The 14,149-nt window shown below is 51.2% G+C and overlaps 4 protein-coding genes across 4 annotated transcripts; 3 read left to right on the top strand and 1 right to left on the bottom strand.

Moving 5' to 3' along the window:
- The first annotated feature begins 172 nt into the window (after nt 1–172).
- B0H65DRAFT_1491 (putative ribosomal protein L35) lies at nt 173–1,177 on the top strand. The gene is made up of 4 exons (XM_062821053.1): nt 173–293; nt 483–622; nt 751–976; nt 1,100–1,177. The coding sequence occupies exons 1-4, from the start codon at nt 291–293 to the stop codon at nt 1,106–1,108; spliced, it is 378 nt and encodes a 125-aa protein (XP_062685515.1). The 5' UTR covers nt 173–290; the 3' UTR covers nt 1,109–1,177.
- Nucleotides 1,178–2,219: 1,042 nt separating this feature from the next.
- Nucleotides 2,220–4,894, top strand: B0H65DRAFT_504275 (putative oligosaccharyltransferase; the record flags this gene model as incomplete). The annotated part of the gene is made up of 5 exons (XM_062827897.1): nt 2,220–2,349; nt 2,554–2,577; nt 2,694–3,368; nt 3,423–4,572; nt 4,624–4,894. 5 exons carry the CDS (start codon nt 2,220–2,222, stop codon nt 4,892–4,894), a joined length of 2,250 nt encoding a protein of 749 aa, XP_062685514.1.
- Nucleotides 4,895–6,220: 1,326 nt separating this feature from the next.
- Nucleotides 6,221–9,912, top strand: B0H65DRAFT_413646 (uncharacterized protein; the record flags this gene model as incomplete). The annotated part of the gene is made up of 3 exons (XM_062823857.1): nt 6,221–6,525; nt 6,595–8,605; nt 8,656–9,912. The coding sequence occupies 3 exons, from the start codon at nt 6,221–6,223 to the stop codon at nt 9,910–9,912; spliced, it is 3,573 nt and encodes a 1,190-aa protein (XP_062685513.1).
- A 2,014-nt stretch (nt 9,913–11,926) lies between these two features.
- B0H65DRAFT_1390 (uncharacterized protein) lies at nt 11,927–13,284 on the bottom strand. Its single transcript, XM_062820904.1, has 2 exons — nt 12,845–13,284; nt 11,927–12,778 (listed from the first exon to the last, which is right to left on the bottom strand). Exons 1-2 carry the CDS (start codon nt 13,058–13,060, stop codon nt 12,167–12,169), a joined length of 828 nt encoding a protein of 275 aa, XP_062685512.1. The 5' UTR covers nt 13,061–13,284; the 3' UTR covers nt 11,927–12,166.
- Nucleotides 13,285–14,149: the final 865 nt, after the last annotated feature.

Here is a 14,149-nt window from a genome sequence, read left to right as displayed (position 1 = left end):
GAGATTTTAGAAATGTTGGAGTGGCCCCGGTTGTGTGCATGTTACGAAAAGACCCAAACCCCAAGCTAACCGCTTTGGGAATTTGCGGGACCGTTCACCTTTGGCAGGCGGCAGCGCACGAGCCACCTCGGAAACGGTAGGGTTTTCCGCCCTCCCTGCGATTTTGCGCATCCACACCTCTCAGATTTTGTTGGATAGCGAGAGCCTGAAGACCGCGATCCTCTGATACTTGTCGTGGTCAAGCCCTACTCACCCAACGTCCTTCAAGCTCGACGTCAATCACATTCAAGATGGTACGTACGGCCCTACATGTCCGACGGCTGTTTGGGCACTGTTATGCTGCCAATTCCATCGATGTCTTCTTTGGCAATTGCTGCACGTCGCAGATGATCTCATTTGCGACGATGTCGCAGTCGTCAACTGGTGGCAGTCTTTGAGGTTTTTGGCAACGACGTGCATAGGCTGACTTCAAAATGTTACAGTCTTCTGGAAAGGTCAAGGCCGGCGCTCTCTGGTCCAAGAACAAGGACGAGCTCACCAAGCAGCTCGGTGAGCTGAAGACTGAGTTGGGTCAGCTTCGCATCCAGAAGATCGTCTCTTCCGGCACCAAGCTCAACAAGATGTACGTCGATTCCGCGCCCGCCGATTCACCGCGAACCACTCCGAGAACGTGATATGGGGACTTGGACGAATCTTTGGGAATATCAGGGAGGAATGAACGGGTTGGCTGACAGGCGTATCTCTTTACAGCCACGACCTCCGCAAGTCGATCGCTCGTGTCCTCACCATCATCAACGCCAAGCAGAGGGCTCAGCTTCGTCTCTTCTACAAGAACAAGAAGTACCTCCCTCTTGATCTCCGCGCCAAGCAGACCCGCGCTATCCGCCGCCGTCTTTCCAAGGAGGACGCTTCCCGCACTCTTGAGAAGACCAAGAAGCGCGCCACCCACTTCCCCCTCCGCAAGTTCGCCGTCAAGGTACGATATACAATGCGCCGGCTGTAATGGATGGGAGACGCAAAGTCCTCCCCATTTCCAGCTGGTGTCGAATGCCGATCCGAGTAGGAAGGACCAGGACCATGCTAACATATGTGTCTCCAGGCCGCTTAAATGTGTTTCTTCTGGGGTTAAGGGGTTGGTTGTGGGTATCTAAACAGGCGGCGCGGTTTTGAAAAAGGATTTCGCACTCGACACACTGCACCATCAATGGAGCATGCTTGAACGGGTTTTTGGGTGCTATCAACGAGGTCAACGAAATCTTGATCCGGCTAGGTAGCTCCATAGCTGCCGAAAATGAATGCCACGGGCTGAACCACCACCATCACCACCACCACGGGCGGATCCTCCTGATGATACCCACGTTGGATGCCTGACGATTCCCCCGGCCGGATGCTGTTCTGATCGAAGATTGCACGAAGGGGGCTCATGGTTCGGGTTCCTCTGTGCCACGCAACGGCTCCCTTGGGGTTGATCGTTGTAGCCAGATACACATAGTTGCCTAGAAAAGAGCACAGTTATCTGGGATGGGAATTTTTTCAGGGCTGCTTCACGAACGCATCCGTTCTTGGTTCTTTGACTGCCTTTTACGATGTCCTTCAGTTCTTTTGGTCTCCGAGTGAAGATGGTCTCTCCTTTGTTGTGTTTGGATGGATTGTGATGCATCCTGGCCATTTGTGCGGTACTCACTACCTGTCAAGGTAACGTATTTAGGTGAATTTCGTGTCTTTTGAGGCTCTTGGCAGTCCATCTCAGTCATGTTTGTTGACACACCCCTGAGTCCCTTTTCCTGTACATTGTCAATCGTCGTCATGTCCAAAGTGCATCCGCACCATCCCTCTTCGAATATCAAAATACGTACCGACAGCAGTACCAATCAAACTCGATTACGTGATAGAGAGCTGACACCCGTTTTCTCATCATCCTTGGTCTATTTACACATGATTTTGACCGAAACATGAACATTGACAGCGGGGGAACAAGTCAAACAGACTATTATTTGTGTCTGACCGCCCGGCAGAATTGCAACGGGATGGCGCTAGCGAGTCTTAGCGTGATGCGTGCCAAGCATGGACCAGGTCTGTGTCTCTGTGATGAGGTGGTGGAAGCTCCAACTGTCCTCTTGTCGCGGGCGCATTGGGACCTCCACCAGTCCGTCAGTGACAGCGAACCTCTCCAACAACCTGCACCACCAGGAAGCACAAACCACCAGATCACGGCCACCATGTCGGCCGATTCCCTAGAACGTCTCGCCAGCGCGGGCAAGGGAGAGAGCACTCGCACATTGCTGCGGGTGATTATCCTCTTGCTTGTAGCCGGTGCTGCTATTTCAAGCCGCCTGTTTTCTGTTATTCGTAAGCCTCCCGGTCTCCAGCTTCCTTGACATGGAACATGCGTGGCAGAGTGAAGCTCCGGGCGAGCTGGGCAGCAACATCACAAAGACCCTCGACGCCGCCCTCGAAGCTATCCTTTGCCCCAAGTCTTCAATGGACTCTTTCTTTTTGAATTCATTGACTTTTGATCATCTTCATGAATGCTAATCGCTTGCTTGCAACTAGGTTTCGAATCTATCATCCACGAATGTCAGTTCCCGAGCTAACAAGCTTGCTTCCTCCCCAATCTACAACACCAACTATCTCCCCAGGCGCCGCAACAACACCGAACCCCTCACGAAAATGCATCACTAACACCCGTACAGTCGATCCTTGGTTCAACTTCAGAGCGACAAAATACTTGGTCGCAAATGGATTCTACAAGTTCTGGGACTGGTTCGATGACCGGACATGGCATCCCCTGGGCCGCGTCACTGGAGGTACTCTCTATCCCGGCCTCATGGTTACCAGCGGTGTCATCTACCACGCCCTGAGGGCCCTCTCGATTCCCGTCGACATCCGGAATGTCTGCGTCATGCTTGCGCCGGCCTTCTCGGGTCTCACTGCTTACGCCGCTTACCTCCTCACCAACGAGATGACCCCGTCTTCGTCCGCCGGTCTCCTTGCCGCCATCTTCATGGGTATTGCCCCTGGCTATATCTCCCGTTCGGTTGCTGGCAGCTACGACAACGAGGCCATTGCCATTTTCCTGCTGGTCTTCACCTTTTACCTGTGGATTAAGGCTCTCAAGCTCGGATCCATGCTTTGGGGAGCTCTTTGCGCCCTCTTTTACGGTTACATGGTTGCTTCCTGGGGTGGTTATGCCTTCATCACCTGTCTCCTTCCCCTTCACGCCTTTGTTCTCATCTGCATGGGCCGTTACAGCACTAGACTTTATGTTGCGTATTGCACTTGGTATGCATTGGGAACATTGGCCAGCATGCAGATTCCCTTTGTTGGTTTCCTGCCCGTCAAGACCAGCGAGCACATGCCTGCTTTGGGTACGTTGACTTGATTAGCCCTCCTTTTCGAGTCGTTTTACTGACACTTGGTAGGTATCTTTGGCTTCCTCCAGCTTTTGGCTTTCCTCGACTACGTTCGCTCAGCGATTCCCAGCCGCCAGTTCCAGACCTTCTTGTGGGTCTTTGCTGGAAGTATCTTTGGCATTGGCCTCATTGGTCTTGTCGTTGCTACCAGCGCTGGTTTCATTGCTCCCTGGAGCGGTCGTTTCTACTCCCTGTGGGATACGGGATATGCCAAGATTCACATCCCCATCATTGCCTCGGTCTCCGAGCATCAGCCCACAGCATGGCCCGCCTTCTTCTTCGATCTCAACATGCTCATATGGCTCTTGCCCGCTGGTGTCTATCTGTGCTACCAGAAGCTGGCTGATGAGCACGTCTTCGTCATTGTTTACGCCTTGTTTGGCAGCTACTTCGCCGGTGTCATGGTTCGTCTCATGTTGACGCTCACCCCTGTTGTCTGCGTTGCGGCGGCCATTGCGCTCTCCACTATCCTTGACATATATCTCAAGGCCAAGTCACCCATCCCAGAGGAGCATCTTCCTGAGGAATCTACCGACGGTACCTCCAAGAAGGCATCGAAGTCGGGTCTTAGGGCGTCGAACAAGCCATACATCGGCATCTATGCGACCTTCTCCAAGGTCACCGTTGTTGGTGCCATGACCGCCTACCTATTGTTGTTTGTTGCTCACTGCACATGGGTCACCTCGAACGCCTATTCGTCACCTTCAGTCGTCTTGGCCAGCAGGATGCCCGATGGTAGCCAGCACATCATTGACGATTATCGTGAGGCGTATCAGTGGTTGCGCCAGAACACCAAGTATGATGCCAAGGTCATGTCTTGGTGGGATTATGGCTACCAGATTGGTGGCATGGCCGACCGTCCCACGCTTGTCGACAACAACACCTGGAACAACACACATATCGCGACTGTCGGCAAGGCCATGGCTTCCCGCGAGGAAGTCAGCTATCCCATCATGCGCCAACACGAGGTGGATTATGTCTTGGTTGTTTTCGGCGGACTTTTGGGATATTCCGGCGACGATATCAACAAGTTCCTCTGGATGGTTCGTATTGCTGAGGGTATTTGGCCTGACGAGGTCAAGGAGCGCGAGTTCTTCACGCCTCGTGGTGAATACCGTGTCGATGCCGGGGCTACCGAGACCATGAAGAACAGCTTGATGTGAGTACAACCCTTCTTCCATAGCCGCCTCTCATACTAACTGTTTCACAGGTACAAGATGTCGTATTATAACTACAACAACCTCTTCCCCCCTGGACAGGCTCAAGATCGCGTCCGTGGTGTCCGCCTTCCCGACGAGGGCCCGGTTCTCAACAGCATTGAGGAGGCTTTCACGAGCGAAAACTGGATTATCCGCATTTACAAGGTCAAGGACCTCGATAACCTGGGCCGTGACCACGCTTCTGCTGCCGCATTTGAGCGCGGCCAGAAGAAGAAGAAGGTGATAAAGAAGAAGGGACCTCGGGTTCTGCGCGTAGACTGAGAGAGTCGCATGAACGGGGCATCTGCAGATCTATAGATGATTGTTGAAGTTATTTACTGTTTTAAACCGGATGGGTGAAAAGAAAACGCCGGGATGGCACTGTATAAATTAGCGTGTGCGTTGGAGTGAATATGAATCCTTTCTATTGACTTCATTGTGAGTCACCTTCTCTCACCCCCTATTTGTGAAACGAGGGTAAATACTTCTCATAGGGACTCGTCGGCAACGACCTCGCACGCAACTCAAGTCATTTCCACTTTTTGTGAGTGGTACTAACAGTTTCACGTATTGTTGTTGCGTGTATTGACCGGCCAAGGGGCGGGATCCTCTGGGTTTTCGTCCGAACCCGACTCTATAGTCCACGGTTTTAGACCATTGTCACGCCTCTATCTTTCCGAGAGTAGCAGGTATTGACGCGTTCTGCTTCAAGTCAAAAGATTCCAGTCGCGTTCCCCCCCGCCTGGTCCTAAACCCACAACTTGACCCCTTTGCTCTTCAGCCTTTAAACCCATCTTCCTACCCCCACGTCTCTGTTGTATGTAACAAACCTACAATCTTCGACATCTCGATCTTTTTAACTGCCCGAGGTAGTTTTTTCTCGTCATTCCAAACGATTTCAGATCGTTACCATTACACCCGGTACGCGGTGGAGTACCTCCCACGGTTTCCGACATCCTACAAGTACGCACCTTCCGTCGTCGTCCCCTCCTTTCGCTTCACACCACTCCTTGCAAAAAGCGGTTGTATCATTTCTTTGACTTCTAGGTCAGTTCCACTCGGTTGCATCATTCTTGTTGTTTCAATTCTCTTCGCCTTCCTACCACTCCCCTTCATTTGCACTCTTCTTTGCGTATATGTTTTCGCAGAACTAACTCCGCGACAGAACAACCATTTTTGAATCGCCTCGAGTTTAAACTTGTGACGCGTACGCCGTTGTACCTAAAGATCACTGTCCGGTCAGACGCGTGGCGTGCTTGGTACGCGACGATGTAAGCCATCCGCACTTTTACTTTGTTTGTTCCCCTCGCGAAACCCAACTGCATCAACACTCAGCTTCGGCGTCGCGGGTCTTTCACGTTTCGTTTGACAACCTCAACCACTCCACGGCACTTCTTAGTGTCGTTTTTTCCCCAAAGGGCATCGGCCGGCCAAAAAGCTAGGGTTTGCCGCCAGGAGGCCCGCGCTGTTCCCTTCACTTGTCGTTTCGATCACTTGTTACTCAAAAACCTCCCCTTTGGTGAAAAACTGCAAGCTAACAAACACGACTCGGTATTATCAGCAAAGAAATTACCCTCAAGCACGATAAGCTTTCTTCGCGGCACCACCATGCCTCGCAAGAAGCGTGCGTCCGTCGTGGACACTCTGCTCAGTGTCAAGGGCGTGGCCAGATTACTCAGGAATATCACGGTGCAAGATCTATTGGGGTCTGGCAATATTGTCGCTAGCCGCTCAAACAGCCTTGCGGAGCAATCTTCCAGCGATCGACGCTCGCGACGTACCTCAGAAAGCTCAGGGAGCAAGCGTCGTCATCAGCGAGGGGGAACGCGTACAAAATCAGAGCATCCGGGTGCTTGGCCAGAGAGCCCTGAGCCCCGGGATCCCGAAGATACTTTCCAAGATGACGAGTCCGAGTACTAGGACTACGAGGACGATCAATCTTTGGAATACCCCTCTTCAGATCGACATGGTCACGCAAGCAGAGCGGTTCTCGAGTCCGATAGTCGCTACGCCCTCTTCCAAGACAGTCGCAATGACTTCTCAGAACCTTCCACCAGAAGCCAGTCCACTCGTCGTACGGGGACCACCGTCCAAGTTCCTACCCAGCGGGGCGCCAGATCTGTTCCTTCCTCTTCCAGGGATGCCGCCAAATCGAAGTCACTGCGCATTGATGGGGGCTATAGACGCAAGCCCATGCGTGAAGATACCGATCTTGAGTCTTCCGGCTCGGAAAGGTCGGCCACACGCCACATGAAGTCTCATGGTAGACCAAAGTACGACGATAGGTTCGATCACGAGTCTGCGCCTGCTTTTGCAGCGGAGACGGCCAACAATAAGAATGAGCCCCAGAGAGATTATTCCAGCGCTTCAGATGACGATCAATACCAGACAAAGAGAGACCACGGCGGTCGTTCTTACCACCGCCAATTCACGAAGCCGATGCCACGCCGCCAGGTTCGCTTCGTCAAGTCCAAGGCTCAGCTTCGTGAATTGGTAGACATCAAGCTGTCACCATCTCAGTGCGGAAAGTTTGAAGCTCACTACCAGAAGATGCTGGCTCAAAAGCAGGGCCAGGGCTTGGATAGTCCGAAGCAACCTCAGTCCCCAGCTCCAAACCCGTCTTCTGATGCACCTCCAATGTCGTCTCAGTCCGCAGCACCTGAGTTGCTTACAGCTCCCTCATTGCCTGCTTCACCAGTCTCCACGAAATCTCGTGCACTTTCTGCGGCGTCTGTGCCCAGATCCAGGACGGCGACGGCGTCTGAGATATCGGTTCCTGTGGCATCACCTTCCGCGTTCCGCACAAGTACTTCATCTACGGCTGCTACCGTGTCTTCAGCCTGGGATTCTACCGCATTTTCGGCTACTGCGTCTAGGGCGCCTTCTTGTACATCTACTAGGGCACCGTCTCGTACGGCTTCTATAGCACCTTCTTGTGCAGCTTCTAGGGCTTCTTCTCTTACAGTGTCCAAGATTCATTCTCGTACAACCTCTAGAGCACCTTCTCGTACAGATTCAAGGGCTCCTTCTCGCACAATTTCTAGGGCCTCAAAAACTCAACAGAATGGCTTTGATTCCTTCATCGCTACTTCAGCCGCTTCTTCTGTGAAAACAACACCTAGTTCTCGGAAGAGTTTTTCAAACCCCGTGGACCCTGTCATATCCCCTCGTCCAGAGTCTACTCAGGCTGCACCCATGTACAAGAATCCGGTAAACGAGGAGCATCCGCACGAGCAGCCGGGCGAGAAGGTTGATGAGCATGGCGACAAGCAGCACGATGTGCAGGTTAATGAGGGACCGGGTGAGCAGGTTGACGGGCAGGTCGACGAGCAGGTCGATGAACACGTTGACAAGCAGCTTGGTCAGCACATCGACGACCAGGCCAACGACCAGGGTAACAAACAGCCCGACCACCAAGCCAAGAATTCTGTATCAACGAGCAAGGAGACTGCACATGGCGGGCATGCAACTATCCCAGACGTTGCCATCAACGGCAACAACGAGACCGGTTCCAAAAAGTGTCCCTTGAATGGCCTTCTCCCCGAGGTCTATGATTGCAAGCACGAAACTCGGCATTGCTTCGCCTGCAGTCGTCCCAGAGACATGCGGTATGTTGATTTCAGGCATAGGTTTTGTCGTGGAGAGGAACCACAGCGTAGTCTTTGCCGCACCTGTCGTAGGCGCCTTGACCGGAACATGGAACTCGACCCAAAGCCCAACAGTAGCAATAAGAGGACGCTCACGGACATCAAAAAATTTCACTGGTGTGCGCAATGTGGCACCATACGATCCCACAAATTCCATGAGCATTACCCCTCAGGAACGGAGGTCCCTCCTCGTCACCAGCTGTGCCATCCATGCTGCAACTTCGCCAAGTTACCTCCCAAGAGCGGATCGTCCACTTATAACCCACCTAAGGTAGACGATGACGCCAGCAACAATAGCAAGAAGCGAGCAAGTGGTGATGAAAAGGGCCAGGCCGGAAATTCACTGGTAAGTTCGGCCATGCCTTAGCGACGCGGATTTTACTAACAATACAGCAGCACCGGCGTAAAGACATCAGATCAGCTGATGATCGTCCTCAAGATGGCCCAGCTGTGGTCGAACCCCTGCCTTCAAACATCCCAGCTGAGGAAACGCATTCCCCGAAACCTTCGACACCTGTCGTTAGCCCTGATCCAGGTCATCAGCATCATCCCTCGAAGTCTCATGCCATGGCCGAAACTTTGGCGTCACGAACCGCTGCTGAAAGCTCATCTCAGGCTCAAACCCAGAGGTCTGTCGCTGATTCTGCACCTGGCAAGCACGATTCTCCTGGTGGCTTAGGCGACTTCAATTCCCAGTCATGGCAGATCCCAGCTGACGACAGTCCTCCTCCTCAACGCAAGAGGTCTACTGCCAACTATGGCTATGGCCAAGGTAACGAGGGCCAATTCTACGAGAATCTCCATGTGAACTATCATGAGATCCTTGACCAAGAGGACATTTGGAATCATCAAGCCAACCATCATCGTGACCGCCATGAAGTCAGCTTACCAGAGATTTTGCTCACAGCTCCCACTGAGGAGGTTCATATCACGCAGCCAACCGTGGTTTTGGATGAGCAATGCCCTGGAAGCCCCCTCCACGATAACCTTCCTCAGTTCTCTTGGAAAGATGGTCCCGCGCGTGATCATTCAAAGTATCAGCGTCAACCATCAATGCAATCACAGGCAAGCATTCAGACTGTGCGCCCCTCGGACAATAACTTCTCATCCTGCCGCAGCAAAGAGAACTACCCGGATTACCCTCGTCAGCATAATACCCCAAGACAGTTTCATTGGCCGACTGAGCGGGGAGAGGTGGACGACAACCAGCCCAAAGGGCTCTCCGACATGTTTTACGAAACAGATGAGGGCAAGCGCGCCGATGCCTTCTTTGCTTCCATGAGCAGCTGGTCAGAGCCTAAATCCAAGCCGAAACCTCGGGCTGAATCGACAGAGAACTACAACACTTGGCCTCCCAGCTCCTATGATACAACGGAGCCGGCGGCCCACGAGTACCTAGAGAAGCGTCGGTCTAAGAGACCAAGTGTCATTCCCGGTTCGCCTCCCCATGGCCACGTGCGCAAGGCCAGCGACTCCTTGTCAGTCGAGACGGTCGGTGTGTGGCAGGGCGTCACTCCAGGAGCGCCTAAGGCGGAGGTTACAGAGCCGGAATCTCCGGCTGGCGAAGAGGTGAGTCATGTTGCTTGTCGCGTGCGTCCTTCCCGTAAAAAGGGAGCAAAGCAGGACAGTGGCTCGGCTGCGTCGAATTTCTAGGTTCTCATGCTTTACTTTCCCCTAATCATTCCCTCGTCACTTTTTGCACGTCCCTTCCTGGCTGAGTATCCTGTCTGTCATCTTCACTGATATTCCAAGTTCTTCCTCTTCTTAAAACCGTAGCCATGCGGCTACTATAGTGTTTAATCTCTGTCTAATGATGTACCCATGATTGCTGTCATAAATCTTTTTTCTTTACCCTTTGCTACACGTACCTTTCATGTTGGACGGTCATTACAAGTGCACTTTGTTGTACCGAGCGGTAAGACACTCTTCTTGTAGTGCACAGCTTCACACGTTTTCCTTGCTGTTCATGGCCTGGTGAGGCGACACGATGGCACATTCATCCAAGCTCCTTTCTGCTCTTATAAGGCATGTTCATGATGAAAGTAGCGGAGGTGTGGCAACCTCTTTTACTGGGCTGGCAGGAAGAACAAGGCAGAGTCACATCAGTGGCATCAAGTCCATTCTGTTCATGATAGACACACAATGAGGGGACCCTAGGGTTTAGCAAACCCCATGTAATAGGCACGGAACTACTAAGTCTTGTACATGTCAAAGTACTACTACATCGGATAGTTCTTAGAACATCCCTCACTGATAGACACAAAAGAAAATGACAAGATGGCAATTGTCATTAACAGACTCTCCCTCAAGAGAACTTGATAAACTAGCGATTGGCAACCGCTGTAGACCTCTAGTTCGAATTCGAAACAGACAAGTACCCAAGCACCACTAACCAAGTAGCCGACTCCTGAGTCCCCGTAGTAGCAAGTCCGTATATGACATGCAATGATACTAACGAAAGAAAACCAACCCATTCTCTTCGTCGTAAACCTAGCGCAATCGTAGAGCCAACGATCGGATCGTTATGTACTGACATTCTTGCCTTCTAGCTTCCACCTAAACCCACAGCCCGGGAGCCACTTGAAACCAGAGCCCGGGAGCCACTTGAAACTAGAACCTGGAGGGCACTTGAGATGGGGGCCTGGGAGCGCCGCCACGGCCCCTATTTTGCAAAGAGGGTGGGCAGGCTTTGGTAGAAGTGCCAATCGGAGTGTCAAAGTGTAAGTTTCAAGTGTCAGTCACGAGTGGGCATGTTTCCCTTTAGCGTTCTGTTACTAATTTTGACAGGTGAGAATGGGCAGTTGAAACCACATACGTGATCAAAACCGGTGAAGGACGGAAAGGAATAGCAGAGTGAAACTATAAGGAAAAAGAGAAAAGGAAAAGAAAGAGAACCCAGGTTGGGTCAAACAGTTGAATGGGTCTTGAGTCGCCCGGTACACAGAGCTTTACTTATTTGCTTTTCAAACATTGCTTTCAGGACAGGAAGAGATGGTATTCAAAGGTAGTGAGCTTTTCTTGCTTGTCAGTTCTCGTTATCCGATGCTGGCATAATTGCTGAGACTGAAGACAGTGGGCGTATATCTGGAAGAAGAGAGAAAAAAGCCTACAATTAGACGATGTATCTATGAATGAGAAGCGTGGTTTATTCTCCTCGCACTGTCACATCGAAAAAAGGAGAGCATGATTCTTGATTTTGCTTGTTTCCATTTCGCCGTGTTGGCCCTACTTGATATTTTGCTATCCAAGTGAAGAGTCTTCCTTGTTACATCTCTTTTCATGTGTAATTCCATACCGATAACAAATAAAAGCATGATACTAACCGAGGCCTGGATAGTTTCCAGATAATCTGCTGTTTCCTCGAATACTGATGATTGCTGTTCAAGTTTCAGCTTTGCCCAATTCCCACACCAGTCTTTTCTACCCATTGGCAGAACACATTACTCGGAAGTTCCCATGAGTCCCATGTTGCTGGTAAAAAAAAAAGTGTCCACCCAAAAGTGCTGAGAGCATACTGCTACTACCTAGCTCTCAAGGTATAGGTAGCTCTTACGCTAGAGGTCGGTCGTCGGTATAATGACCAAAACTCCGAAAGCAAAAAAGATGAAAGAAAAGAAAACAAAAAGCAAAAGAATCCATAACCAAACCTCGCTTTTGTTTTGAATACAACAACACCCCTACCTACCCCCACTCCTACGCCATCCCTATCATTTCTCATTCGTATACGTGATGTCTGATACATCCATACATAATACCCTTCGCTTCAATGATAATAACTAACAAAACAACTGACAATAATAGGCATTCATTATGTTGTATCCATGAATTAACCGTCCTTGTTGCCGCGGGACCCCATCCCTGTTTCAGTCCGTAAGCGAGCAAGACGCAAAGAAAGGTGGAAGTCTTCCTAGGCAGCGGCACCTGTTCCTGTTTGCTGTGGTGCTGCCCTACTACTTTCTGCAAGTGGCGGTGGTGGACCTTGTGGCTGGGTTCGAGATAGGGAGAGAAGGGCTAGCTCGGGAGTTGGAAAGTCCAAGCCTGAAGGTTGGAATGGTTCGAAGCGAGCTTCTGGCTGTTGCTGTTGTTGTGCCTGTTGCTGCTGCTGTCCTTGTTGCTCTTGTTGCCTCTGTTGCTGTGGTATTTGCGGTAGCTCTTTTTGCCCTGGCGGCAGCTTCCGCGGCTGTTTCTGTTGTTGGAGATGCCCTAGTTCTTGTTGTGTTCGTGGCTGTTGTTCTTGTGGTTGCGGTTCACCGGTGGCGCTACTATTTGGAGCCACGCTGGCACTCGCACTCCGCGAACTCGAATGAGCAGTGAAGTCAAAGTTACGACCCTCAGCTGCCCTCTTTGCCCGGGCCTTCAGACGCTTGACGCGGCCCAGTTGTCTGTCCTCGTTGGTAACTTTCTTCAGCTGTCTGCTGATGGTGGCCTTGCTGACGTTGCAATCGCAGGCCTCCTTGAGGAACTTTTGCATGTCTTCGATCAAGGCATCGGGGTTTTCCTTGACCCACTCGACAAGTTTCTGTTTGACGAGGTGCACATGTTAGCTTGATGGGTCCATAAGGGTATAACAATACGGAGTACGCACCTCGAGGGTCACGGCCTTTAACTTCTCCGCATTTTTACTGACATCCGGTGGTGGTGCGATCCTGCCATTGGCTTCGAACTCATACCTCCTTCGCCGGATGGTGCGCTCATCAAAGCCCAGAATAAAGGCGATATCATGGTTGGACAGTTTGTCCTTGAGAGTCAACATCCTTTCGAGAAGGACCCTCTGGTCCTCGGTGAACCGCTTGCCCGTCATGATGGAATAACCATGCAAGGGATTGATAGCGTGTGATTAACTCGGCTGGACTTTCAATGGACATGCCGATTGCGAAGTAAGGTGTCGTCGGGTAGCTCGATGCTCGTAGTAGCCGTGAGAGAGACACCCAATAAAGTCAAGCAACGAACTGAACGACGGACGTTGAATTGCTTATCCCCGGACGGACATTCAGTGGGACGGGCTTGAGCGGGGTTTGCCCAGTTGGATCGTGCGGCGCCCTGTCCGCACTTGCAGTGGGGTTTAAGGCCTTAAGAGGTAAGGGCACATCAGTGGAGTTGCTGGCGTATCTCCGTGTTAGGGTTAGGGTTTATTCCAAGTATCGACGCAGGATGCCAATTCACCGACGAGTATGCACTTCAAACTTGAACTATTTCTGCACAACAGTCAAGAAATTCTCATAGAGAAAACGTAATCCCGATATCTCTTCTCAATCAAGGTACTTACCAACATATTTATATCCGGTTTCTACTTACAAATAGTCAGTAGTGTTACTTCTTCTATGACCCGCGCCAAGCAGCACAACTGGACTTTTTGACCATCAAACTGGGAATTTCTCAACTCACCCGACGCGGTTTTACGAGGCGTTTATAAGCCGTTTAATACCATTGGTTTTCTAGTCTTGGATAAGATAGCCGAGATAAACGCACCGAATCTACAACCGTTGAGGCGAAACTTGGTCTGTGAAGTCTGCTGGTTGTCTGCCCTTGACTCTTGAATGTGTTGTTAGATGGCAAATATTCGACACTGTATCACGGCATATGAGCCAAGACAGTGCCTATACCACCTTCTAGACCCCAGATAATCAGTTGAAGTTGTGCAACAGTAAACAGTCCAAGCCCAACCTGTCAGTACCCCACCGGACAACGACCCACACAGACTCTGACCGTTATGTAAGGGGAATGTCGAAAAGGGACGGAGTTCTATGGAAAGTGCCTCTTGAGTGTTGTAACGCTGCTTACTGTGCTTGAGCTGCTGGCTTCATGAAGCTCCTGCCGCATATGTACCTTTGGGTTTGTATACTGTATACCTAATATCTAGGATTTGAGCCACCTATAGAAATCAAAGTGA

Source organism: Neurospora tetraspora (assembly GCF_033439725.1).
Source record: "Neurospora tetraspora strain CBS 560.94 chromosome Unknown B0H65scaffold_1, whole genome shotgun sequence".
Taxonomy (NCBI): Eukaryota; Fungi; Ascomycota; class Sordariomycetes; order Sordariales; family Sordariaceae; genus Neurospora; species Neurospora tetraspora.
Note: the sequence above shows the minus strand (reverse complement) of the source record. Positions and strands in the feature narration are given on the sequence as shown.

What these genes read in the sequence shown, in the direction of transcription:
- B0H65DRAFT_1491 (XM_062821053.1), top strand. An exon ending in GGCACCAAGCTCAACAAGAT is followed by an intron (nt 623 to 750) that starts GTACGTCGATTC and finishes ATCTCTTTACAG; the next exon opens with CCACGACCTCCGCAAGTCGA.
- B0H65DRAFT_1390 (XM_062820904.1), bottom strand. Translation starts at nt 13,060, where the DNA reads ATGACGGGCAAGCGGTTCACCGAGGACCAGAGGGTCCTTCTCGAAAGG. An exon ending in TAAAGGCCGTGACCCTCGAG is followed by an intron (nt 12,779 to 12,844) that starts GTGCGTACTCCG and finishes CTCGTCAAACAG; the next exon opens with AAACTTGTCGAGTGGGTCAA.